At 37.8% G+C, this 25,211-nt stretch overlaps 1 protein-coding gene across 1 annotated transcript in view; it reads right to left on the bottom strand.

The window, feature by feature from the left end:
* Positions 1-759: 759 nt before the first annotated feature.
* Positions 760-25,211, bottom strand: part of LOC128661460 (capping protein, Arp2/3 and myosin-I linker protein 2-like) — a 90,870-nt gene continuing 66,418 nt past the window's right edge. Inside the window, exons 6-7 of the mRNA XM_053715714.1 lie at positions 5,042-5,158; positions 760-1,618 (exon numbers count right to left, since the gene is read on the bottom strand). Coding sequence (XP_053571689.1) covers positions 1,452-1,618; positions 5,042-5,158 — 284 coding nt within the window. The 3' untranslated portion in view covers positions 760-1,451. The remainder of the gene's footprint in view (positions 1,619-5,041; positions 5,159-25,211) is intronic.

Here is a 25,211-nt window from a genome sequence, read left to right as displayed (position 1 = left end):
TTGTTCCAAGTTCATGTCTGAACTCCATTCCAGGTTTTATGGATATGCCAGCTATATCCCAGTAAGGGTTCTCTGTGGTTCAGTAAGTAGATCCATATACTCCACTCATCTGTTTACCTGGCTCGGATTCCTGGACCTGGTCCCCTCAAATAAAATCTGAAATTGGATTCTTAGTTTTATATTGTAGTTAAATTCATTCATCTAGAATGTCAGACCCCTCATTTGTGCTCTGTATATGTTTCTTAATCAAAAACAGAACCAAATCAATGCACAGTCACAGTGGAATCAAAGGAGGAATATATATATATATATATATATATATATATATATATATATATACACGTTGATTGCAGTAGCCATGTTAGTCCAGAGATTTAGATATCAAAATAACAAGAGTATTGCATTGAGCAATGATACTTTTTTTTTTCTTTTTTTTTTAGTCCAATAAAAAAAGTATCATTGCTCAATGCAATACTCTTGTTATTTTGATATCTATATATATATATATATATATGAATTACACATACCCAAAGGCACAAATAGGAGTTTGTTTTTTACACGTTTAAAATTCAAATTTGCTTTGATTATCAAAAGTATTTTCTCTTTATGGTATCCTTTGCTAAAAGAGTAAACTTAGGTCAACATATAGCAGCAATGTTGGCAATAATGTTGTTACCAACACTGCTGCCATAGAGTGCTAAGGACATACTCCAGAGCTCATATGAGTCTACCTAGGCTTACTCTTTAGCAAAGGATACCAAGAGAATGAAGCAAAATTAATAATAGAAGTAAATTGGAATTTGTATTTAAATGAAATGCTCTATCTAAACCATGACTCTTAATTCTGACTTCATTGTCCCTTTAAAGAATAATATTGCTGTTTTTAAATCAAAATTCTGGAAGATAACTCCCAGTGTAAGAAAAGAACAGTATTTGATCGTAACAAGGGAAGGACCAGAAAGTGTTTGAAAGTGGAGTGTCCCTTTGTGGTTCCTAGGGTGTAAGATAGACAGCTCTGATAGAGATAAATCCATATACATAATACAGTTTCCTTCAAGAGCACTGTTAATGTGCACAGTTTGCAGAGAACAGCAATACCAATCCCCCAGAGAGCTTACAATCTAATGACACAGTACAGTTAAAGATAGCTTCCTAAAGAGGTTTGATGCTGGGATTCAGGGTCATCTACAGCCTTGCACTTTTATTCCAAACCACCAGCTGTGCTGAGCTCAGAAGCAGAGGGTTAAAATAAAAAGTTTCATCAGTTGTATCCATTGAAAAAAATATGCACTTTTCCTGTACTGATCATACTAGAGACTGCACCTTTCAGTTGTTGAGGTTACTCACTAGAGATTCACAACTGCCAATCTTTGGTGATTAAACCTCCAGCCCAGGTGTATTGTTACCAAAATATCCCCTGGGAATAAAATCATTAGGACAACCTTTTATCCTCAGTTATTTTCAGAGGGTTGCTGGCTTGATAATATCTCAGTTCTTTGGTCTATGGCTGTATTTTGTGCAGTCTCTACAGGGGTTTGTGTTACATTCCCATCAGGTTTTGCAGCTAGTGGGGACTCTGCGAGAGCCACTTTCTTTTCTTGCTCGCGCTTATCAGATCCTACAAAAAAAGATGAAATGATCTCATTAGTGTATTTAGGTTTTGTGCCACTTCTAGAGCAAGAGAATGTTCCTGCTTCAATAAATCATACTTTCTTCATATGTATTTCTCACAACATATCAGTTATTAATACATTTCTCACCAGTTGATTAACCTTTTTCTTGTCAGATACAGAACACAGTGATTAACCCTTTTATACAAGATATTCAGAGAGCAGGGATTAATCCACTCCTATCAAACTACTTCCTGAAGTGACATAATGACATGTTGCTTCCAATTAGCAAAACAAAAACTGAAGTAACCTGCATAAACGCTGGAATATATACACTATCTAATATAGCTATTTATCTATCCATCTCCAAAGGACCCAGGCAGCACTTGACAAGGGGCAGCACTTCAGTAACTGAGTCAGTCTCTGTCAGACCGAGACCAGTCCTGTCTTCTATGGGGGAAGTTGCAGGCTCCCAGCAGCATAACCTCATCATGCACAGAGACACAGAACCGGTCAGGGGAGACATTCAAGGTGGGACAAGTGCATCTCTTCCATAACTTCCTTCCCACTTATTGCGCAATTGTGCATAAGCATTGGTAGCATGCAGGTAGGCAGGCTTAGATCAGCAATAATCCAAAAGAAGGAACAGCACCACAATAATAATGCTTAAGAAGTATTTATTGGGACATCATACAAACACATTTTATTCTTAGACCCAGGCAGCACAGTATCTTGAGATGGCCCTGTTTCCATCTCAATATGTATATGTTTAGTTACCCATGTATCTTTCCATCCATCCAATCTACTAATTTATATTGTCTAAAATATATACTTTACCCGACAATGCTATCTCTGTATTCTCTCTGTCTAGCTCAACATATTTATCTCTTTATATCTCTTCATTAATATGTTTGTTTAAATCTACCTCTATATCAATCTATATCTCAATGCATATTTCTACAAGCAGGCTACGTCCTACTTCTTTGGGCATTGTGGTTGTTTATTTTGCCTGCTTTTCCTGTAGAATACCTAAGAAATTGTTCTATATTTTTTCTGCTCCCTGACTGGCTGGTGCAGATTTTCAGTCTCAAGCATGGGGAATGTAAGCCAGGCATGAACGCAAAGAGATACCCATGGTGTTCTATAATAATGTTGCATACTAGATTGCAGCTCTGAAATGTCACCAAACTTTATTTATAGTACTTTTTATACAACATTGACCTTTGCAATACTGCTGCATTTAACATTTAATTTAGTGAGATTTTCATAGGTGACATTTTTTTTTGTGATGATAAAACCAGGGAAATTTTGCAGAAAGCAAAATTACCAGTTGGCAGCATTTTCTCATTGAAAAATTAACTTTTTTTAAAAAAAAAAAAATCTTTTTCTTATATGTTGCATGATGATCTGGGCACTACTGGGTAGGTTCTGAATTACCTCTTTCACATGAGTGGTGTTGTATATAGTACTGTATATGCTGTCTTTAAGTGATATGGGCTCCTTTTTTGAAGCCTAAAATGCATCTTTACAAAATGTGGTATTATGTCCTTCTGTGTGGTTTAAGACAGATAATAGGGGCCATTAAAAGGCACCTTACCTCTATTAAGAATCACCCTGGTGCCAAGTGATGCAGATGATTATCTGAAATTTAGAGAAGTCTGTAACCCTTTAAAAAAAAAAAAAAGAGAGAGAATTCCTCTTTCAAATGATGTGTCTTAATAATCCCAATACGTAATATGGGAGGGAAATAAGGTGCCTACAATTTTTCCTTCCCTATTAAACACATCCCTGGTGTCCATTATTTCAGCTTACTTTCATTCTCATGTTGATTATTTGCAACCTATGGGGACATGTGTGAGAATACAATTTTTCAGGCAAGTGGTCTGTTGTTCCTCTGAAAGTTGAAGATAAGAAATTCTACTAAAACCAGTGGCTCTATCACTTGTTAATCCATAGTGCCAAGTGTTAAAGATGTTCAGCAATTTAATTTAATAGAAAAGCAGCACCTTCTTTCATCTGTGTTGGAACACTTCCATCATGCCTTTCCAGTCACAAGCAACCTTTGGTCTATTCTCATTGAGTTATTGAGGACAGCAAAGTGGGGCAGTGCAGAGAAAAACAAGGGTTGAACTTGATAACTGTTATCTTCTGCATTGAACAGGTTAAGCAGATACACTATATAGCCAACAGTATGTGGACACCCATTCTAATTATTGAGTTCAGGTGTATAAATCCAGCACATCGCAACCAAATCTCCATAGGCAAGAATTGGCAGTACAATAGATCATACTGAAGAGCTCAACAACCTTAAACATAGCACTCTCATAGGATGCCATCTTTGCCACAAATCAGTTTGTGAAATTTCTGCCTTATTTGATCAGCCGCCGGTCAACTGTAAGTGCTAATATGGTGAAGTGTAAGTATCTAGGAGCAACAACAACCCAGCCACAAAGTGGTAGACTATGCAAACTCACAGAACAAGGCTGCTGAGCATTGAAGCGCGAAGTAAAAATCACCTATAATTTGATGTACTACTCATTACAGTGTTCTAAACTGCTTCTAAAAGCAACATCAGAACAAGAACTGTGAGTTAGGAGCTTCATGAAATGGGTTTTTATGGCCGAGCAGCATTACATAAACATGCTTAATTCCAAAGGTTTGCTGTAGTGGTGTGGAAGCCCGTTCTTTGGAATGACGAATCACTCTTTACTATCTGACATCTGTTTTTTTTTCAGCGTTTGGGCTAGGCCCAATAATTCCAGTAAAAGTTTCATCCTAAATCTACAAGATGCAAAGATAATTTAGACAATCGGGTGCTGCCAGCTTTGTTGCAACAGTTTAGGGAAGGTCCTTTCGTGTTTCAGAATGACTGTGCCGCTGTCACTTTGCACAAGGGAGGTCCATGAAAACATTGTTTGATGAGTTTGGTTTGGAGGAACTTAAGTAGCTTGCACAGAGCGCTAACCTTAACCACATTAAACAGCTTGGGGATTAATGGAATCTAGACCTTCTTTTCCAAAATCACTGCCTTACCTCACAAACTCTCTTTTGGCTGAAAGGACACAAATTCCTACAGACACACTTCTAATGCAAATCCTTCCAAGAAGAGTGGTTATAGCCGCAAAGTTGAAAAAGTAGGCAACCCCATATTAATGACCGATGGGCAGTTGTCCACATATGTGCACCAACATATTTTTTGTTGGTGCACATTAAGGGTGACAACACATAACAAACTTGTGTTTAGGAACTGGTGGTTTCAATTTAGCCCTGAAAACAAAAAGATGAAGTCTAAACCGTTACTTGCCTGGTAGCTGCTACACAATCTGCTCTGCTGCTTGCTTGGCATATGCAAAATAGCCAATAGGTTATTAGCTTTAAATGCCATATGCACTTTTACAGTTAAACTATGTAAAATGTATTAAAGTGTTCACCTTCTGTTTCCAGGTTAACCTTTGTCGCACTGCTTGTTTGCAAATTGGAGGATTCAATTCTTTGTTTCAGCTTCATTACTGGAGATCTCTGCAGCCGAGCAAGAGGGAGTTTTACACCTGTAATAGAAAAAAACTGTTTAGTCTTTAGATATATATATTTAATTCATTTTACTGTATGTGTAAAATAGAGGCACAGCTGGCAACATATTTGATAGTTAAAGAAGATCGGGGTTAGAGGGAATTATGAGGTTCCCACACCATATGAAGAGGAGTAGCCCTAGTGAACTAAAATCCAATTTGTGGCTGGACTGATACACTTTGAAATATTTTATTATACAATATTTAGATACATTACATCTTTTGGGTTACCATTAGCGCCCCCTAGGACTTAGTCACTAAGCTTTATACACAAGAAAAAGAATACCACATCACACTCTGTAATAAACAAATGAGGGACCTAGATTCTTATATGACAGTAAAATGTTTTTATAAAACATAGCTTTCATTGATGAAATATATATATATATATATATATATATATATATAGAGAGAGAGAGAGAGGAAAGAAGAGAGGAGATAAGAGAGAGAAAAGAGAGAGCAAAGGGAGAGAGAGATATACTAGCTGTTGCCCGCGGCTTCGCTCGTGTGGATTTTGTTATGTGTAAAAAATAGCAAAAAAAGCAACCACTCGCAACAACGTGTGCTTTCACATGAACTTTGTGAGTTTTCGTTAATTCTCGGTGTTTCAAGTCTCTGAGGTTAAACATGAAGGAGTGGGGTTATCGTTTAGATAGACACAAAACATTCTTTGCGTGACAACCCTGGAGAAATCATCTCGATCACAAAAAACCACACAATTGAGCTGTGATCAGTTGTTTAGCATAGGGCGGTTATACTCCTTGGTGGTTGTCTGCGACATAGGTTTATACACAAAAATCCCACTCATGACATATGCACACTCAACATTAGCACTTTTAGGGCCAGATTACAAGTGAAGCCCTAAATATCACTTTCTTGAAAGAGATATTAGCGCTCCACTTAGTAATACCAGCGCACGTTAATGTGCTCTGGTATTACAAATTAGGTGCGATGCGAACGCAAGCTCGTATTTGCATTGCTTGGAAGCATTTTGCTCATGAGAGCGTGCTTCCATAGGCTCAAATGGGAGCCTTGTTTTCATGCCATGAAAACTATAAAGAAAAATATGCTAAAAATCCTAAATAAAACATTTTAAAAACTTACTTAGAAGATCCCAGTTTAGCACTGTTGATTAGGTTAGGCTGGAACACACAGTGAAAGGGGCTGGGAAAACAGGAACAGGAAAACAGACACTCCCCCCTTCCCTGCATATGAAAAGACAGATTATACAAACAGGAGCTGCAGGATTCTGTAGACATCAGTATAGACCTAAAACTTTGGGGCTTGGTTAGGAGTCTGAAAATCAGCACAATGTTGCTAAAAAAATAAGCAAAAGTATACATTTTTACAAAAACACCCCCAAATGGGCTTTATAAATTGATCATCTACAACACATTTATACAAAGAAAAATCTAGTGTAAAATGCCTCTTTAGGGCTATTGCTATAGTAACTTTTAGTGTGAGTATAAGGTTTTTTTATTTTGGGGTGTTTTATTTTAAGGGGACTTTAGTTTTAGTATAGACATAACTGTGTTTTTTCTTTTTTGGTAATATGTTTTTTTTTATTTTCAGTCATTTTAGTGTTTGTTATTTTTTGTAACTTAGGGGGTGTTAGCTTAGAAGACTGGGGGTTAGCTGTTAAGTAGGTTAGTAGTGTAGGGGTAGTTTGTGCTAGGGGGTTAAAAAGATACTAAACCAACATTTTTTCTTCCGTGATTCAGATAGAGCATGCAATTTTAAGCAACTTTCTAATTTACTCCTCTTATAATTTTTTCTTCGTTCTCTTGTTATCTTTATTTGAAAAAGCAGGAATCTAAGTTTAGAAGCCAGCCCATTTTTGGTTCAGCACCTGAGTTGTGCTTGCTAATTGGTGGCTGCACATAAATACTTATTGTCATTGTTTAACTCAATGGCCCCTATTTATCAAGCCGTCAACCGCAAATACGCTGGAATTCCGCAGCGTAATTGTGGAGAGCTTGATTCGCCTTATTTATCAAAGGCTACAGTCCGGCAAAAGTAGAATTTTGTGACCTAACATACGATCCACCGGTCTCAGTCCGACACAGATCGATGCTTACGTCACTACAGATGTTCCGAATGCAAATTCAGCACTTTCTGACTACTTTTGCTACTTATCAAATAACTACCAGGTACGCTCGCCACTATTCCGGCCCAGCATACCTGGTTTTCAATCCGCCATAGGAATCAATGGGAGTCTGAAAGCAGCGAAAGCTTATGTTCGCTGCTGCCCGATATCCCATTGATTCCTATGAATCCTATAGAGTAAAAGTTATGTTTAAACCTAACACCATAACATAACCCCCGAGTCTAAACTCCCCTAATCTGCCGCCCCTACACCGCCGCCACCTACATTATAGCATGAGTAAGAGTGGCAACACTCGAAACGTCGCATTTTATGTCTGTAACTTAAACAGAAAATAAAGAATATTTGATATAATAGTGCTGTGGACAAGACTGTTTGTGCCACCTACATTATACTTATTAACCCCTAATCTGCTGCCCCGACACTGCCGCCAAAAAAATAAACACTAAGTTACAAAAAAGAAAAAAGAAATGATCAAAGCTTTAAACTAATTAACCTAATCTAAGGGCCCTATGAAAATAAAAAAGTCCTCCCAAAATAAAAAACCTCTAGCCTACAATAAACTACAAATAGCCCTTAAAAGTGCCTTTTGCGGGGCATTGCCCCAAAGTAATTAGCTCTTTTACCTGTAAAATAAATTACAAATACCCCTCCAACAGTAAAACCCACCACCCACACAACCAACGCCCCAAATAAAGAGCTAATCTAAAAAACCTAAGCTCCCCATTGCTCTGAAAAGGACATTTTGATGGGCATTGCCCTTAAAAGGGCATTTAGCTCTATTGCAGCCCAAGACCTAATCTAAAACCCACCCAATAAACCCTTAGAAAAATACTAACACTAACCCCAGAAGATTTACTTACAGTTTTGAAGATCCGACATCCATCCTCCAAGAAGCCGGGAGAAGTCCTCAATGAAGCGGCCGAAGTCTTCATCCAAACCTGCAGAAGTCTTCACCCAGACGGCATTTTCTATCTTCATCCATCCGGCGCGGAGTGGCTCTATCTTCAAGACATCCGATGCGGAGCATCCTCTTCTGTACCGACGAATGAAGGTTCCTTTAAATGACGTCATCCAAGATGGCGTCCCTTAGATTCCGATTGGCTGATAGAATTCTATCAGCCAATCGGAATTAAGGTTGCAAAAATCCTTTTGGCTGTTGAAATCAGCCAATAGGATTGAGCTTTCATCCTATTGGCTGATCCAATCAGCCAATAGAATGCAAGCTCAATCCTATTGGCTGATTGGATATGCCAATAGGATGAAAGCGCAATCCTATTGGCTGATTTCAACAGCCAATAGGATGTCTTGAAGATAGAGCCGCTCTGGGCAGGATGGATGAAGGTAGAAGATGCCGTCTGGGTGAAGACTTTGGCCACTTCGTTGAGGACTTCTCCCGGCTTCTTGGAGGATGGATGTCGGATCTTCAAAACTGGATGCGGTTAGTGTTAGGATTTTTTAAGGGTTTATTGGGTGGGTTTTAGTTTTAGATTAGGTCTTGGGCTGCAATAGAGCTAAATGCCCTTTTAAGGGCAATGCCCATCCAAATGTCCTTTTCAGGGTAATGGGGAGCTTGTTTTTTTTAGATTAGTTTTTTATTTGGGGGGTTGGTTGTGTGGGTGGTGGGTTTTACTGTTGGAGGGGTAATTGTAATTTTTTTTACAGGTAAAAGAGCTGATTACTTTGGGGCAATGCCCCACAAAAGGCCATTTTAAGGGCTATTTGTAGTTTATTGTAGGCTAGGGTTTTTTTTATTTGGGGGGCTTTTTTATTTTCATAGGGCCCTTAGATTAGGTGTAATTAGTTTAAAGCTTTGATAATTTCTTTTTTCATTTTTGTAACTTAGTGTTTATTTTTTTGTGTAACTTAGTGTTTGTTATTTTTTGTAACTTAGTTTTTTATAACTTTGTAATTTTTTAGTGTAGATTTAAATTATTTGAGTAGGGCTAGGTGTTTAAATATATAATATATTTAATTTAATTTGTAGTTTAATGTAATTTTATTATAACAGTTAGGATAGGTTAATTATTAGTTTAATATAGTTTAATGTAATTTTAGTATAACAGTTAGGGTAGGTTAATTATTAGTTTAATATAGTTTAATGTAATTTTTAGTATAACAGTTAGGGTAGATTAATTATTAGTTTAATATAGTTTAATTTAAATCTAAAGTTAAGTTTAAATTTATTATAAGATAGGGATGAGTTAATATTTAATATAAAGTTACCGGGTTGTTAGGTTTAGGGGTTAATAGGTTAATTTAGTTTATGGCGATGTGGGGGGCTGGCGGTTTAGGGGTTAATACATTTATTTAGTTGCAGTGGGCTCCGGGAGCGGCAGGATAGGGGTTAATAACTTTATGTAGGTGGCGGCGGTGTAGGGGGCAGCAGATTAGGGGTTAATAAGTATAATGTAGGTGGCGGTGGGCTCCGGGAGTGGAGGAATAGGGGTTAATAAGTTTATTAGAGTGGCGGTGCGCTCCGGGGGCGGCGGTTTAGGAGTTAATAATTTTGTTTAGTTGCGGCGGGGTCCGGGAGCGGCGCTATAGGGGTTAAACATTTTAGTATAGTGTGGGTGTTTAGTGACAGTATACAAATAAAGCTGGGAAAAAGCCGAAGAGCAGCGAGATCAATGACTGTTAGTTAAAAACAGTCCGCTACTCATCGCCCGTACTTGGTGCGCAGCTTTTTGTCAGCTTTTTTGTTAAATATGGAGAGCGTATTCAGGTCCATGGCAGGCGATGTCAGGTGAGCGTATTGGTGCCGGCGAATGCAGCACAGTTGACGGCTTGATAAGTAGGCCCCAATGTGTTCAGCTAACTTTCTGTAGTGCAATGCTGCTCCTTTAACAAAAAATACCAAAGGAATGAAGCAAATTTGCCAATTGAAGTAAATTGAAAAGTCGTTTAAAATTGTATTCTCTATCTGAATCATGAAAGAAAAAAAATTGGGTTTCATATCCCTTTACTAGGTTAGGGGCTTTATTAGCTTATTGCGATGGGGGTTATAATAGGGAGTTTTTTTTTGTATAATTTATTAGTCAGGCAGATTGCAGACATAACGTAGACAATGGTAGTATTAGTTCCAGAAGAGTGTAGCTAAGACATGACGTAGGTGGTATTAGGTAGTTATCTGGCTGTTTCAGGGGAAGTATAGCTAAAATATGACGTATGTAGGCATTCTCTGGGAGTTAGCCGGGCCTTCCATGGATTGCACTTTGATTGGGATACCTCCATAGCAGTTTTCAGTGGCGAGCCTTTACAGTGTGAGGCAAGTAGTGTAGGTGTAGTTACAGTAAGGTCACACAGGCATTTTTTGAAGTGTTCCTACACAGAAACCGTGTTTGGTTTCAATGAGTGCACTTTCTGTGCTGTAGGAACACTTCAAATATGCCCCCCCCCCACCACTGAAAGTGCCAACAAGTTGCGATGTCGGTGGGCTTTTGCAGAAACTGTGATCCCTATTATTTTTCTTATGGGAGACACATCCCCATTCACCGGCAATTTGTGGGTCCGCCCCCATTTTTTACAATATATCGACAGACCGACAGTCTGCAAGGCTACTCCTGCTTTGATTCTGCTCTATTCCAGTAGCCTACATAGCTTATATTAACTTTTAGTGTCTCAGCAACATGTCTTAAAACAAAGTTCATACAACTATAATATTGTATTGCCTGATATAAAAACAAAGCTTTGGGTTGCATTCATCCATGCTATTTATTTGAGGTTTATCTCTATTTATATGAACAAATACCATGTTGTGTTATCGTTCTGTTTACACAATTTCTCATAACAATTAGACAAAGCCAGATTAATATTTCAAGTCAACATATAGTTAAAGGCTATACCCAATATATTTCTATTTTGTATTTGTGACATATTAGTCATTATCTTAGAGTCAATGTAACTGACCCTCTTAAGATTAATATCATTTATACATTATTTTCCTTAATCTGATCAAGCATAGGGATGCATGGTTAAGTTGTATTTTTTGCTTACATGGGAGTAGGCTGGGTGTGCATGTATCCTGTTCTCACACATACTCAAGACACTAATGGCACTCAGAGCATGAACTAAAAGAGGATACCATACACATGGCCTACAGTATGGATGGAAGTTCACTCACACAACAAAAAGTATCGCACAAGCTATGATGGCCTCTTGTGAACATATATTTATAAATGCTTCTAATCAAACATGAAATGTCTTGCTATGCATTTAAAATCTCACTTTCTTGCCCTTTTAACCAAACTCTTACGGCTAGATTACGAGTCTTGCGTTAGGCTTAAAAAGCAGCGTTGGCCGGTCCCAACGGTGCTTTTTAATGCCCGCTGGTATTACAAGTCTTGCAGGTACAGGTGTACCGCTCACTTTTTTGGCCAGACTCGGAAATACCGCAAATCCACTTATGTCAATTGAGTATCCTATTTTTTCAATGGGACTTGCATAGCGCCGGTATTACGAGTCTGCCAAAAAGTGAGAGGTAGACCCTCTCCTGTCAAGACTGGTACCACATTTAAAAGTCAGTAGTTAAGAGTTTTACACTACAACGCCGTAGCATAAAACTTAACTAAAGTGCTAAAAAGTACACTAACCCATAAACTACCTATTAACTCCTAAACCGAGGCCCCCCGACATCGCAAACACTTTGAAATTTTTTTAACCCCTAATCTGCCGAACCGGACATCGCCGCCACTATAATAAATATATTAACCCCTAAACCGCTGCACTCCCGCCTTGCAAACACTAGTTAAATTTTATTAACCTCTAATCTGCCGTCCCTAACATCGCCGACACCTACCTACATTTATTGACCCCTAATCTGCCGCCCCCAACGTCGCCGCCACTATATTATAGTTATTAACCCCTAAATCTAAGTCTAACCCTAACCCTAACCCCCCTAACTTAAATATAATTTAAATAAATATAAATAAAATAACTATCATTAACTAAATTATTCCTATTTAAAAATAAATACTTACCTATAAAATAAACCCTAAGCTAGCTTCAATATAACTAATAGTTACATGGTATCTAGCTTAGGGTTTATTTTTATTTTACAGGCAAGTTTGTATTTATTTTAACTAGGTAGAAAAGTTATTAAATAGTTATTAACTATTTAATAACTACCTAGCTAAAATAAATACAAAAGTACCTGTAAAATAAAACCTAACCTAAGTTACAATTACACCTAACACTACCACTATTATTAAATTAATTCCCTAAATTAGATAAAATTATCTAAAGTACAAAAAAACAAAACACTAAATTACAGAAAATAATAAAAAAATTACAAGATTTTTAAACTAATTACACCTAATCTAATCCCCCTAACAAAATAAAAAAGTTCCCCCCCAAAATAAAAAAAATCCTTACCCTACACTAAATTACAAATATCCCTTGCATGGGCCTTTTGCGGGGCATTGCTCTTTTACCTGTAAAAAAAATACAAATCCCCCCCCCAACATTAAAACCCACCACCCACACAACCAACCCTACTCTAAAACCCACCCAATCCCCCCTTAAAAAAAACCTAACACTAACCCCCTGAAGACCACCCTAAAGGGAGATGTCTTCATCCAGCCGGGCAGAAGTGGTCCCCCAGACGGGTAGAAGTCTTCATCCAAGCCAGACAGAAGTGGTCCTCCAGATGGGCAGAAGTCTTAATCCAGACGGCATTTTCTACCTTCATCCATCCGGCGCAGAGCGGGTTCATCTTCAAGATATCTGACGCAGAGCATCCTCTTCTTTCCACGGCTACGACTGAATGAAGGTTCCTTTAAATGACGTCATCCAAGATGGCGTCCCTTCAATTCCGATTGGCTGATAGAATTCTATCAGCCAATCGGAATTAAGGTAGAAAAAATCCTATTGGCTGATGCAATCAGCCAATAGGATTGAGCTTGCATTCTATTGGCTGATTGGAACAGCCAATAGAATGCCAGCTCAATCCTATTGGCTGATTGCATCAGCCAAAAGGATTGAACTTCAATCCTATTGGCTGATCCAATCAGCCAATAGGATTTTTTCTACCTTAATTCTTAATTCTACCTTAATTCCGATTGTATGTCTTGTAGATGGACCCACTCCGCGCCAGATGGATGAAGATAGAAGATGCCGTCTGGATGAAGACTTCTGCCCGTCTGAAGGACCACTTCTGCCCGGCTTGGATGAAGACTTCTGCCCGTCTGGAGGACCACTTCTGCCCGGTTGGATGAAGATGTCTCCCGGTAGGGTGATCTTCAGGGGGTTAGTGTTAGGTTTTTTTTAAGGGGGGGGATTGGGTGGGTTTTAGAGTAGGGTTGGTTGTGTGGTTGGTGGGTTTTAATGTTGGGGCGGGATTTGTATTTTTTATTACAGGTAGAAGAGCTGATTACTTTGGGGCAATACCCCGCAAAAGGCCCTTTTAAGGGCTATTTGTAATATAGTGTAGGGTAGGGATTTATTTTATTTTGGAGGGCTTTTTTATTTTGTTAGGGGGATAAGATTAGGTGTAATTAGTTTAAAAATCTTGTAATTTTTTTATTATTTTCTGTAATTTAGTGGGGTTCTTTTGTACTTTAGATTATTTTATTTAGTTAATTTATTTTATTATAGTGTAGTGTTAGGTGTAATTGTAACTTAGGTTAGGTTTTATTTTACAGGTACTTTTGTCTTTATTTTAGCTAGGTAGTTATTAAATAGTTAATAACTATTTAGTAACTATTGTACCTAGTTAAAATAAATACAAACTTGCCTGTAAAATAAAAGTAAACCCTAAGCTAGCAACAATGTAACTATTAGTTATATTGTAGCTATCTTACGGCTAGATTTAGAGTTTTGTCGGTAACGACCCGAAAAGCCAACGCTGGCTTTTTTCTGGCCGCACCATAAAAATAACTCTGGTATTGAGAGTCCACATAAAGGCTGCGTTAGGCTCCAAAAAAAGAGCGTAGAGCATATTTAACGCAGCTTCAACTCTCGATACCAGAGTTGCTTACGGACGCGGCCAGCCTCAAAAACGTGCTCGTGCACGATTCCCCCATAGGAAACAATGGGGCTGTTTGAGCTGAAAAAAAAACTAACACCTGCAAAAAAGCCGCGTTCAGCTCCTAACGCAGCCCCATTGTTTGCTATGCGGAAACACTTCCTACGTCTGCACCTAACACCCTAACATGTACCCCGAGTCTAAACACCCCTAGCCTTACACTTATTAACCCCTAATCTGCTGCCCCCGCTATCGCTGACCCCTGCATATTATTTTTAACCCCTAATCTGCCGCTCCGTAAACCGCCGCTACTTACATTATCCTTATGTACCCCTAATCTGCTGCCCCTAACACCGCCGACCCCTATATTATATTTATTAACCCCTAATCTGCCCCCCACAACGTCGCCTCCACCTGCCTACACTTATTAACCCCTAATCTGCCAACCGGACCGCACCGCTATAATAATAAAGTTATTAACCCCTAATCCGCCTCACTAACCCTATAATAAATAGTATTAACCCCTAATCTGCCCTCCCTAACATCGCCGACACCTAACTTCAATTATTAACCCCTAATCTGCCGACTGGAGCTCACCGCTATTCTAATAAATGTATTAACCCCTAAAGCTAAGTCTAACCCTAACACTAACACCCCCCTAACTTAAATATAATTTTAATCTAACAAAATTAATTAACTCTTATTAAATAAATTATTCCTATTTAAAAATAAATACTTACCTGTAAAATAAATCCTAATATAGCTACAATATAAATTATAATTATATTATAGCTATTTTAGGATTAATATTTATTTTACAGGTAACTTTGTATTTATTTTAACCAGGTAAAATAGCTATTAAATAGTTAAGAACTATTTAATAGCTAAAATAGTTAAAATAATTACAAAATTACCTGTAAAATAAATCCTAACCTAAGTTACAATTAAACCTAACACTACACTATCAATAAATTAATTAAATAAAATACCTATAATTATCTACAATTAAACGTAACACTACACTATCAATAAATAAATTAAATACAATACCTACAAATAACTACAATGAAATAAACTATCTAAAGTACAAAAAATAAAAAAGAACTAAGTTACAAAAAATAAAAAAATATTTACAAACATAAGAAAAATATTACAACAATTTTAAACTAATTACACCTACTCTAAGCCCTCTAATAAAATAACAAAGCCACCCAAAATAAAAAAATGCCCTACCCTATTCTAAATTACTAAAGTTCAAAGCTCTTTTACCTTACCAGCCCTGAACAGGGCCCTTTGCGGGGCATGCCCCAAGAAGTTCAGCTCTTTTGCCTGTAAAAAAAACCATACAATACCCCCCCCCCAACATTACAACCCACCACCCACATACCCCTAATCTAACCCAAACCCCCCTTAAATAAACCTAACACTAAGCCCCTGAAGATCTTCCTACCTTATCTTCACCATACCAGGTTCACCGATCGATCCAGAAGAGCTCCTCCGATGTCCTGATCCAAGCCCAAGCGGGGGGCTGAAGAGGTCCATGATCCGGCTGAAGTCATTATCCAATCAGCCAATCAGATTGAACTTGATTCTGATTGGCTGATTCCATCAGCCAATCAGAATATTCCTACCTTAATTCCGATTGGCTGATAGAATCCTATCAGCCAATCGGAATTCGAGGGACGCCATCTTGGATGACGTCATTTAAAGGAACCGTCATTCGTCGTTCAGTCGTCGGCCAGGATGGATGTTCCGCGTCGGAGGTCTTCAGGATCCTGCCGCTCCGCTCCGGATGGATGACGATAGAAGATCCCGCTTGGATGAAGACTTCAATCGGATGGAAGACCTCTTCTGCCCCGCTTGGATGAAGACTTCAGCCGGATCATGGACCTCTTCAGCTCCCGCTTGGATGATGACTTCAGCCGGATCATGGACCTCTTCAGCCCCCCGCTTGGGCTTGGATCAGGACATCGGAGGAGCTCTTCTGGATCGATCGATGAACCTGGTATGGTGAAGATAAGGTAGGAAGATCTTCAGGGGCTTAGTGTTAGGTTTATTTAAGGGGGGTTTGGGTTAGATTAGGGGTATGTGGGTGGTGGGTTGTAATGTTGGGGGGGGTATTGTATGTTTTTTTTTACAGGCAAAAGAGCTGAACTTCTTGGGGCATGCCCCGCAAAGGGCCCTGTTCAGGGCTGGTAAGGTAAAAGAGCTTTGAACTTTAGTAATCTAGAATAGGGTAGGGCATTTTTTATTTTGGGGGGCTTTGTTATTTTATTAGGGGGCTTAGAGTAGGTGTAATTAGTTTAAAATTGTTGTAATATTTTTCTTAAGTTTGTAAATATTTTTTTATTTTTTGTAACTTAGTTCTTTTTTATTTTTTGTACTTTAGTTAGTTTATTTCATTGTAGTTATTTGTAGGTATTGTATTTAATTAATTTATTGATAGTGTAGTGTTAGGTTTAATTGTAGGTAATTGTAGGTATTTTATTTAATTAATTTATTGATAGTGTAGTGTTAGGTTTAATTGTAACTTAGGTTAGGATTTATTTTACAGGTAAAATTTGTAATTATTTTAACTATTTTAGCTATTAAATAGTTCTTAACTATTTAATAGCTATTGTACCTGGTTAAAATAAATACAAAGTTACCTGTAAAATAAATATTAATCCTAAAATAGCTATAATATAATTATAATTTATGTTGTAGCTATATTAGGATTTATTTTACAGGTAAGTATTTAGCTTTAAATAGGAATAATTTATTTAATAAGAGTGAATTAATTTCGTTAGATTAAAATTATATTTAATTTAGGGGGGTGTTAGTGTTAGGGTTAGACTTAGCTTTAGGGGTTAATACATTTATTAGAATAGCGGCGAGATTTGGTCGGCAGATTAGGGGTTAATAATTGAAGTTAGGTGTCGGCGATGTTAGGGAGGGCAGGTTAGGGGTTAATAAATATAATATAGGGGTCGGCGGTGTTAGGGGCAGCAGATTAGGGGTACATAGCTATAATGTAGCTGGCGGCTCTTTGCGGTCGGCAGATTAGGGGTTAATTATTGTAGGTAGGTGGCGGCGACGTTGTGGGGGGCAGGTTAGGGGTTAATAAATATAATATAGGGGTCGGCGATGTTAGGGCAGCAGATTAGTGGTACATAGGGATAATGTAGCTGGCGGCGGCGTGCGGACGGCAGATTAGGGGTTAATAAGTGTAGGTAGCTGGCGGCGACGTTGTGGGGGGCAGATTAGGGGTTAATAAATATAATATAGGGGTCGGCGGTGTTAGGGGCAGCAGATTAGGGGTACATAAGTATAACGTAGGTGGCGGTCGACAGATTAGGGGTTAAAAAAATTTAATTGAGTTGCGGCGATGTGGGGGGACCTCGGTTTAGGGGTACATAGGTAGTTTATGGGTGTTAGTGTACTTTAGGGCACAGTAGTTAAGAGCTTTATAAACCGGCGTTAGCCCAGAAAGCTCTTAACTACTGACTTTTTTCTGCGGCTGGAGTTTTGTCGTTAGATTTCTAACGCTTACTTCAGACACGACTCTAAATACCGGAGTTAGAAACATCCCATTGAAAAGATAGGATACGCAATTTACGTAAGGGGATCTGCGGTATGGAAAAGTCGCGGCTGAAAAGTGAGCGTTAGACCCTTTTTTGAGTGACTCCAAATACCGGAGGTAGCCTAAAACCAGCGTTAGGAGCCTCTAACGCTGGTTTTTACGGCTACCGCCAAACTCTAAATCTAGGCCTTAGGTTTTTTTTTATAGGTTAGTATTTAGTTTTAAATAGGAATAATTTAGTTAATGATATTTTATTTATATTTATTTAAATTATATTTAAGTTAGGGGGGGGTTAGGGTTAGACTTAGGTTTAGGGGTTAATAAATTTAATATAGTCGTGGCGACGTTGGGGGCGGCAGATTAGGGGTTAATAAGTGTAGGTAGGTTGCGGTGACATTGGGGGCGGCAGATTAGGGGTTAATAATTATAATGTAGGTGTCGGTGATGTTGGGGGCAGCAGATTAAGGGTTCATAAGTATAATGTAGGTGGCGGCGGTGTCCGGAGCGGCAGATTAGGGGTTAATAATATAATGTAGGTGTCGGCAATGTTGGGGGCATCAGATTAGGGGTTAATAAGTGTAAGATTAGGGGTGTTTAGACTCGGGGGTTCATGTTAGGGTGTTAGGTGTAGACATAACTTTTGTTTCCCCATAGGAATCAATGGGGCTGTGTTAGGAGCTAAACGCTGCTTTTTTGCAGGTGTTAGTTTTTTTTTCAGCCGTCTCTCCCCCATTGATTCCTATGGGGAAATCGTGCACGAGCACATTCAGCCAGCTCATCGGTAACGTAAGCAGCGCTGGTATTGAGGTGAGATGTGGAGCAAAATTTTGCTCTACAATCACTTTTTTTGCGGTTAACGCCGGGTTTGTAAAAACCCGTAATACCAGCGATGTCTGTAAGCGGTGAGCATAAACTGCTGGTTAGCACCGCACCCCTCCTAACGCAAAACTCGTAATCTAGCCATTAGTTTGACCTGAGTGGCAAAGATACGTGTAGTGTCCATCCTCTTGGGATTATTAGAGGGAGAAGAATTAAAAGACATTAAATGTTACTACTATGCGAACCAGAATCTTAACAAAACCGAGATCTATGCCTGTCTTTTAGAAACAAGATCATGACAGTGGTTAAATTTAAAATAGTATATCCTATGAGAACTGCCTGCGGACAGAGAAACAGACCTAGACAAAGCAGATTTATTCAACAGGAAAGGAAAGCAGTAACAGATGACTACATAGTAGAGGAAATAGCAGAAATATATTTAGTTAAGCCAAGTTCAGTAAAAAAGCTGCCTCCAGGCAAGTCTCCCACAATCCCTGAAGATTATGGAAATGGTTTAAGCAGCAACAGCAGAAGAATAATAAGCACACAATTTAATGTGTAATTCTGTATTAATACATTCCATATAAACATATCAAGTTCTAATCCTGTGATTTTAGACTGTAACCGACTTAGAAAACGCTGAAATCTCAGGACCAACCACTTCCAGGCACAGTTGTAGGAATAAAACCTCAAGCTTTCAAACAAACTTATGCTATGAGGAGAAAATAGAAATAGGAGGTATTTTTAGGCAAAATAGGAGCACACACTATGTAGCTGGAGTATGTTCAGACATGTGGACTGAGCTTCCTTATTGTTGCATGTATCAGGAGTGTAAAACTCCCCTCCCATTAATGTCTTATATGAAGGTGTCTCAGCTTAACAAGACTGCAGAAATTAAGGTTTAGCCAAAAAAAAACTGCTTATAATGTTATGCACAAGAACAATCCTGAAGATGAATAAATCATATTTAGACTAAACAAATACAATTTAATTTAATTTAATGATTAAATAAATAATCCTACAAAAATTATAGCATATTGATGTATAGAAAGTTCATGCCCGTAACATATAGCACACAAAGTCTAAGGACCAGAACAGGTGAACACAGAGGGGGGTAGTTATCAACGTGTCAACTTTCCTGCCTTCGCCGGCCCAATACGCCCGCCTAAGATCGCCTACCTTCGCCGCCGCGGACCTGAAAAAATACGCCTAAGTTATCAAATAAAGCTGTCAAAAAGCCGCGGGGCGATGAGCAGCGGACTGTGAGAGTTATCACTCATCCGATCTCGCTGCTCTTCGGCTGTTTGACAGCTTTCTTGCTAGCCTGTCACTAAGCAACCACACTAAACTACACTGTTCTACCCCCTATACCGGCGCCCCCGGAGCCCCCCGCAACTAAATAAAGTTACTAACCCCTAAACCGCCGCCCCTAGACCCTGCCGCAAGTCTTATAAATGTATTAACCCCTAAACCGCCGCTCCCGGACACCGCTGCCACCTACATTATACCTAGTAACCCCTATCCTGCCCCCCCTATACCGTCGCCCTCTATAATAAAGTTATTAACCCCTATCCTGCTGATCCCGCACCTCGCCGCAAATAAATAAATAGTTTAACCCCTAAACCGCCGCTCCCTGAACCCGCCGCAACCTATATTAAATTTATTAATCCCTATCCTGCCCCCCCTACACCGTCGCCACCTATAATAAATTTATTAACCCCTATCCTGCCCCCACTACACCGCCGCAACTGTAATAAAATTATTAACCCCTAAACCTAAGTCTAACACTAACCCTAACACCCCCCTAACTTAAATATTACTTAAATAAATCTAAATCATATTTCTATTATGAACTAAATTAATCCTTTTTAAAACTAAATACTTACCTTTAAAATAAACCCTAATATAGCTACAATATAAATAATAATTATATTGTAGCTATCTTAGGATTTATTTTTATTTTACAGGCACCTTTCAATTTATTTTAACTAGGTACAATAGCTATTAAATAGTTATTAACTACCTAGCTAAAATAAAGAGAAATTTACCTGTAAAATAAAAACTAACCTAAGTTACAATTACACCTAACACTACACTATACTTTAATAAATTATTCCTATTTAAAACTAAATACTTACCTGAAAAATAAACCCTAATATAGCTACAATATAAATAATAATTACATTGTAGCTATCTTAGGATTTATATTTATTTTACAGGTAACTTTGTATTTATTTTAGCTAGTTAGAATAGTTATTAAATAGTTATTAACTATTTAATAACTACCTAGCTAAAAGAAATACAAAATTACCTGTAAAATAAATCCTAACCTAAGTTACAATTAAACCTAACACTACACTATCATTAAATTAATTAAATAAATTAACTACAAATAACTACAATTAAATACAATTACATAAACTAACTAAAGTACAAAAAATAAAAAAGCTAAGTTACAAAAAATAAAAAAAATAAGTTACAAACATTTAAAAAAATATTACAACAATTTAAGCTACTTACACCTAATCTGATCGGAACAGCCAATAGAATGCGAGCTCAATCTGATTGGCTGATTGGATCAGCCAATCGGATTGAACTAGAATCTGATTGGCTGATTCCATCAGCCAATCAGATTTTTCCTACCTTAATTCCGATTGGCTGATAGAATCCTATCAGCCAATCGGAATTGAAGGGACGCCATCTTGGATGACGTCCCTTAAAGGAGCCTTCATTCGTCGGTAGTCCGTCGGGAAAGAAGGATGTTGCGCGTCGGCGGGATGAAGATTCAAGACCCGGCTTCGAAGATGACCTCGCCCGGATAGAAGACTTCTTCAGCGCCTCTTGGAAGATGACCTCGCCCGGATGGAAGATTTCTTCAGCGCCGCTTGGAGGATCACTTCATCGGATGGAAGATTTCTTCAGCGCCCCTTGGATGATCACTTCTGCCGGTCCGGATGTCCTCTTCAGTTCCATCGGTGGCTCGGCTGAGTGAAAACAACTAAAGGTAGGATGATCTTCAGGGGATTAGTGTTAGGTTATTTTAAGGGGGGTTTGGGTTAGATTAGGGGTATGTGGGTGGTGGGTTTTAATGTTGGGGGGGGTTGTATTTTTCTTTTACAGGCAAAAGAGCTGAACTCTTTGGGGCATGCCCCCACAAAAGGCCCCTTTAAGGGCTGGTAAGGTAAAAGAGCTTTGAACTTTTTTAATGTACAATAGGTTAGGGCATTTTATTATTTTGGGGGAGTTTGTTATTTTATTAGGGGGCTTAGATTAGGTGTAAGTAGCTTAAAATTGTTGTAATATTTTTTTAAATGTTTGTAACTTATTTTTTTTATTTTTTGTACTTTAGTTAGTTTATGTAATTGTATTTAATTGTAGTTATTTGTAGGTAGTTTATTTAATTTATTTAATGATAGTGTAGTGTTAAGTTTAATTGTAACTTAGGTTAGGATTTATTTTACAGGTAATTTTGTATTTCTTTCAGCTAGGTAGTTATTAAATAGTTAATAACTATTTAATAACTATTCTAACTAGCTAAAATAAATACAAAGTTACCTGTAAAATAAATATAAATCCTAAGATAGCTACAATGTAATTATTAATTATATTGTAGCTATCTTAGGGTTTATTTTACAGGTAAGTATTTAGTTTTAAATAGGAATAATTTATTTTAGTATAGTGTAGTGTTAGGTGTAATTGTAACTTAGGTTAGTTTTTATTTTACAGGTACATTTCTCTTTATTTTAGCTAGGTAAGCTATTAAATAGTTATTAACTATTTAATAGCTATTGTACCTAGTTAAAATAAATTGAAAGGTGCCTGTAAAATAAAAATAAATCCTAAGATAGCTACAATATAATTATTATTTATATTGTAGCTATATTAGGGTTTATTTTACAGGTAAGTATTTAGTTTTAAATAGGATTAACTTAGTTAATAATAGAAATATTATTTAGATTTATTTAATTAATATTTAAGTTAGAGGGGTGTTAGGGTTAGTGTTAGACTTAGGTTTAGGGGTTAATAATTTTATTACAGTGGCGGCGGTGTAGTGGGGGGCAGGATAGGGGTTAATAAATTTATTATAGGTGGCGACGGTGTAGGGGGGGCAGGATAGGGGTTAATAAATTTAATATAGGTTGCGGCAGGGTCAGGGAGCAGCGGTTTAGGGGTTAATACACTTATTATAGTTGCGGCAGGGTCAGGGAGCGGCGGTTTAGGGGTTAATAGGTATAGAGTAGCTTGCGGTGGGCTCCGGGAGCGGCGGTTTAGGGGGTAATACATTTATTTAGTTGCGGCGGTGTAGGGGGGGACAGATTAGGGGTGTTTAGACTCGGGGTACATGTTAGGGTGTTAGGTGTAGACAGCTCCCATAGAAATCAATGGGATGTCTGGCAGCAGCGAACTTGTACTTTCGCTATGGTCAGACTCCCATTGATTCCTATGGGATCCGCCGCCTCCAGGCCGAGTGTACCTGCTAGTTTTTTGATAACTAGCAAAAGTAGTCAGATTGTGCCGTACTTGTGTGCGGAACATCTGGAGTGACGTAAGAATCGATCTGTGTCGGACGGAGTCCGGCGGATCGAAAGTTTATGTCACAAAATTCTACTTTTGCCGGTCTGTAGCCTTTGATAACTAAGGCGAATCAGCCTCGCCACAAATATGCTGCGGAATTCCAGTGTATTTGAGGTTGACGGCTTGATAACTACCCCCCAGAATATAATAATAAAGCTATACAGTATAAGCAAAATTAGTGTTTTGTGCTATTGTTAGAAATTTTTCTTTGTATTTTAAAGTAGACATGTCTATATATATATATATATAAAATATATATATATATATATATATATATATATATATATATATATACACACACAACACATAGAAAACCTGGCACTCACCAGCAGATTCACAGTAATGTTTAAAAGCAAAACTTGGGGAAGTCAGTTACATTTGGCACCAAAGGATCAAGGACCACAACAAGGTCTCCCCCTCCCTGGGACCCTAAACCAATACCCACACAATGCATACTTCCAAACAAACCAACTGGGAACCTCCCAGGTTGACAGAGGCTTTTGTAACCTCCCCAATGTAAATACAAAACACAGGAATTGACCGCACTTACATACTGGACTGGGTACACATCCTAAGCCACAGCAAACTCCACAGCCCTGACCACTGACAGACAGCTTTTTAATGTCTTTTAATCCCAGAGCAGCCTGGGTTACAGGCCCGCAAATATGAGCAAAGAAGTCTGTTAAAAATTGTCTTTATTGTTTAACCTTTTGATCAAAAAAATAAACAAAAATAATCTGCTCTCACAGATTTCAAATAATTGCAAACAAAACACAGGATTATAAAAAAAAAATATTTGCTACATATGTGTGTGGCACATTTATTGGCACCCTATGAATTCATATGAGAAAAATATATTTGAAGTATATTCCCATTGATATTTTATATTTTTTAGTACACCTGGGTGACTAGGAACATGAAATAGTTCAACCATGACTTCCTTTTTCACAGGGGTATAAATATGAGATAACACATAGGCCAAATTCACTTAGTCATTCATCACAATGGGTAAGACCAAGGAATATAGCTGTGATGTGTGGCAAAAGGTTGTTGAACTTCACAAAATGGGAAGTGGTCATAAGAAAATAGCAAAAGCTTTGAAAATGCATATTTCCACAATAAGGGCAACAATAAGGAAATTCCAGTCAACTCGAAATGTTATAAAATCAACCTGGAAGAGGACATGTATATTGTCTCACCACACTGTGAAGAGGATGGTTCGAGTGGCCAAAATATCTCCAAGGATCACAGCTGGAGAACTGCAGAGGTAATAAATAGTGAGATGACCCAGGCGCCTACCCTAAAGGAGACTGAGGTAAGGACGAATACTAGTCAAATCGATCAGATAAAAGCTGGTTAAAACAATTTAATCAGATGTACAAATATAAAAAATATTTAATCAGATGAACAAATATAATAAAACTCACTTCATGGATCCATGGAAGAAAATAAAAAGTCAATAAATTCCAGATAAAATGTACAAAAACACTAAAAACAATTTTAATCAATCTCTATATGAGAACAACTGGTATACAGTGATGATCATAATAAAAACTGGTATAACAATAATACAATATAACAATAAAACAATGATTAGGTGAATGTCCAATGTTCCAAACGGAGTGAAAGAGTACTTGTGTGAGTGATGATCAAATGTGTGTCCAAATAATCCAAAAAAGTTCCAAAATGTTCCAAACAATAAAATCCAAACAATGAAATCCAATGTGTCAGTGGTAACGTGAAAAATAGTACTAGTAGAAAAAATATATATATAAAAAATAAGAATGAAAAAAAAAAGAATGAAAAAATATAAAAATAAAAATAAGGAAACTAATAGCCAGTGATAATAAACAAGACTTGATAAAGGCCTAGCATGGGCCAAAACGCGTAGACCAGCACTGGTAGGCCTTATTTCATTATTACCTCGAATCTCAGAACATTCTACACTATATTTGTTTTATTTTTCCACAGGAGGATTATTGCATTGCTGTTTTTATATTTTTGAACT

Source organism: Bombina bombina, chromosome 1 (assembly GCF_027579735.1).
Source record: "Bombina bombina isolate aBomBom1 chromosome 1, aBomBom1.pri, whole genome shotgun sequence".
Lineage (NCBI taxonomy): Eukaryota > Metazoa > Chordata > Amphibia > Anura > Bombinatoridae > Bombina > Bombina bombina.
The sequence above is the reverse complement of the archived record's forward strand: the minus strand, read 5'-3'. Positions and strand labels throughout refer to the sequence as shown.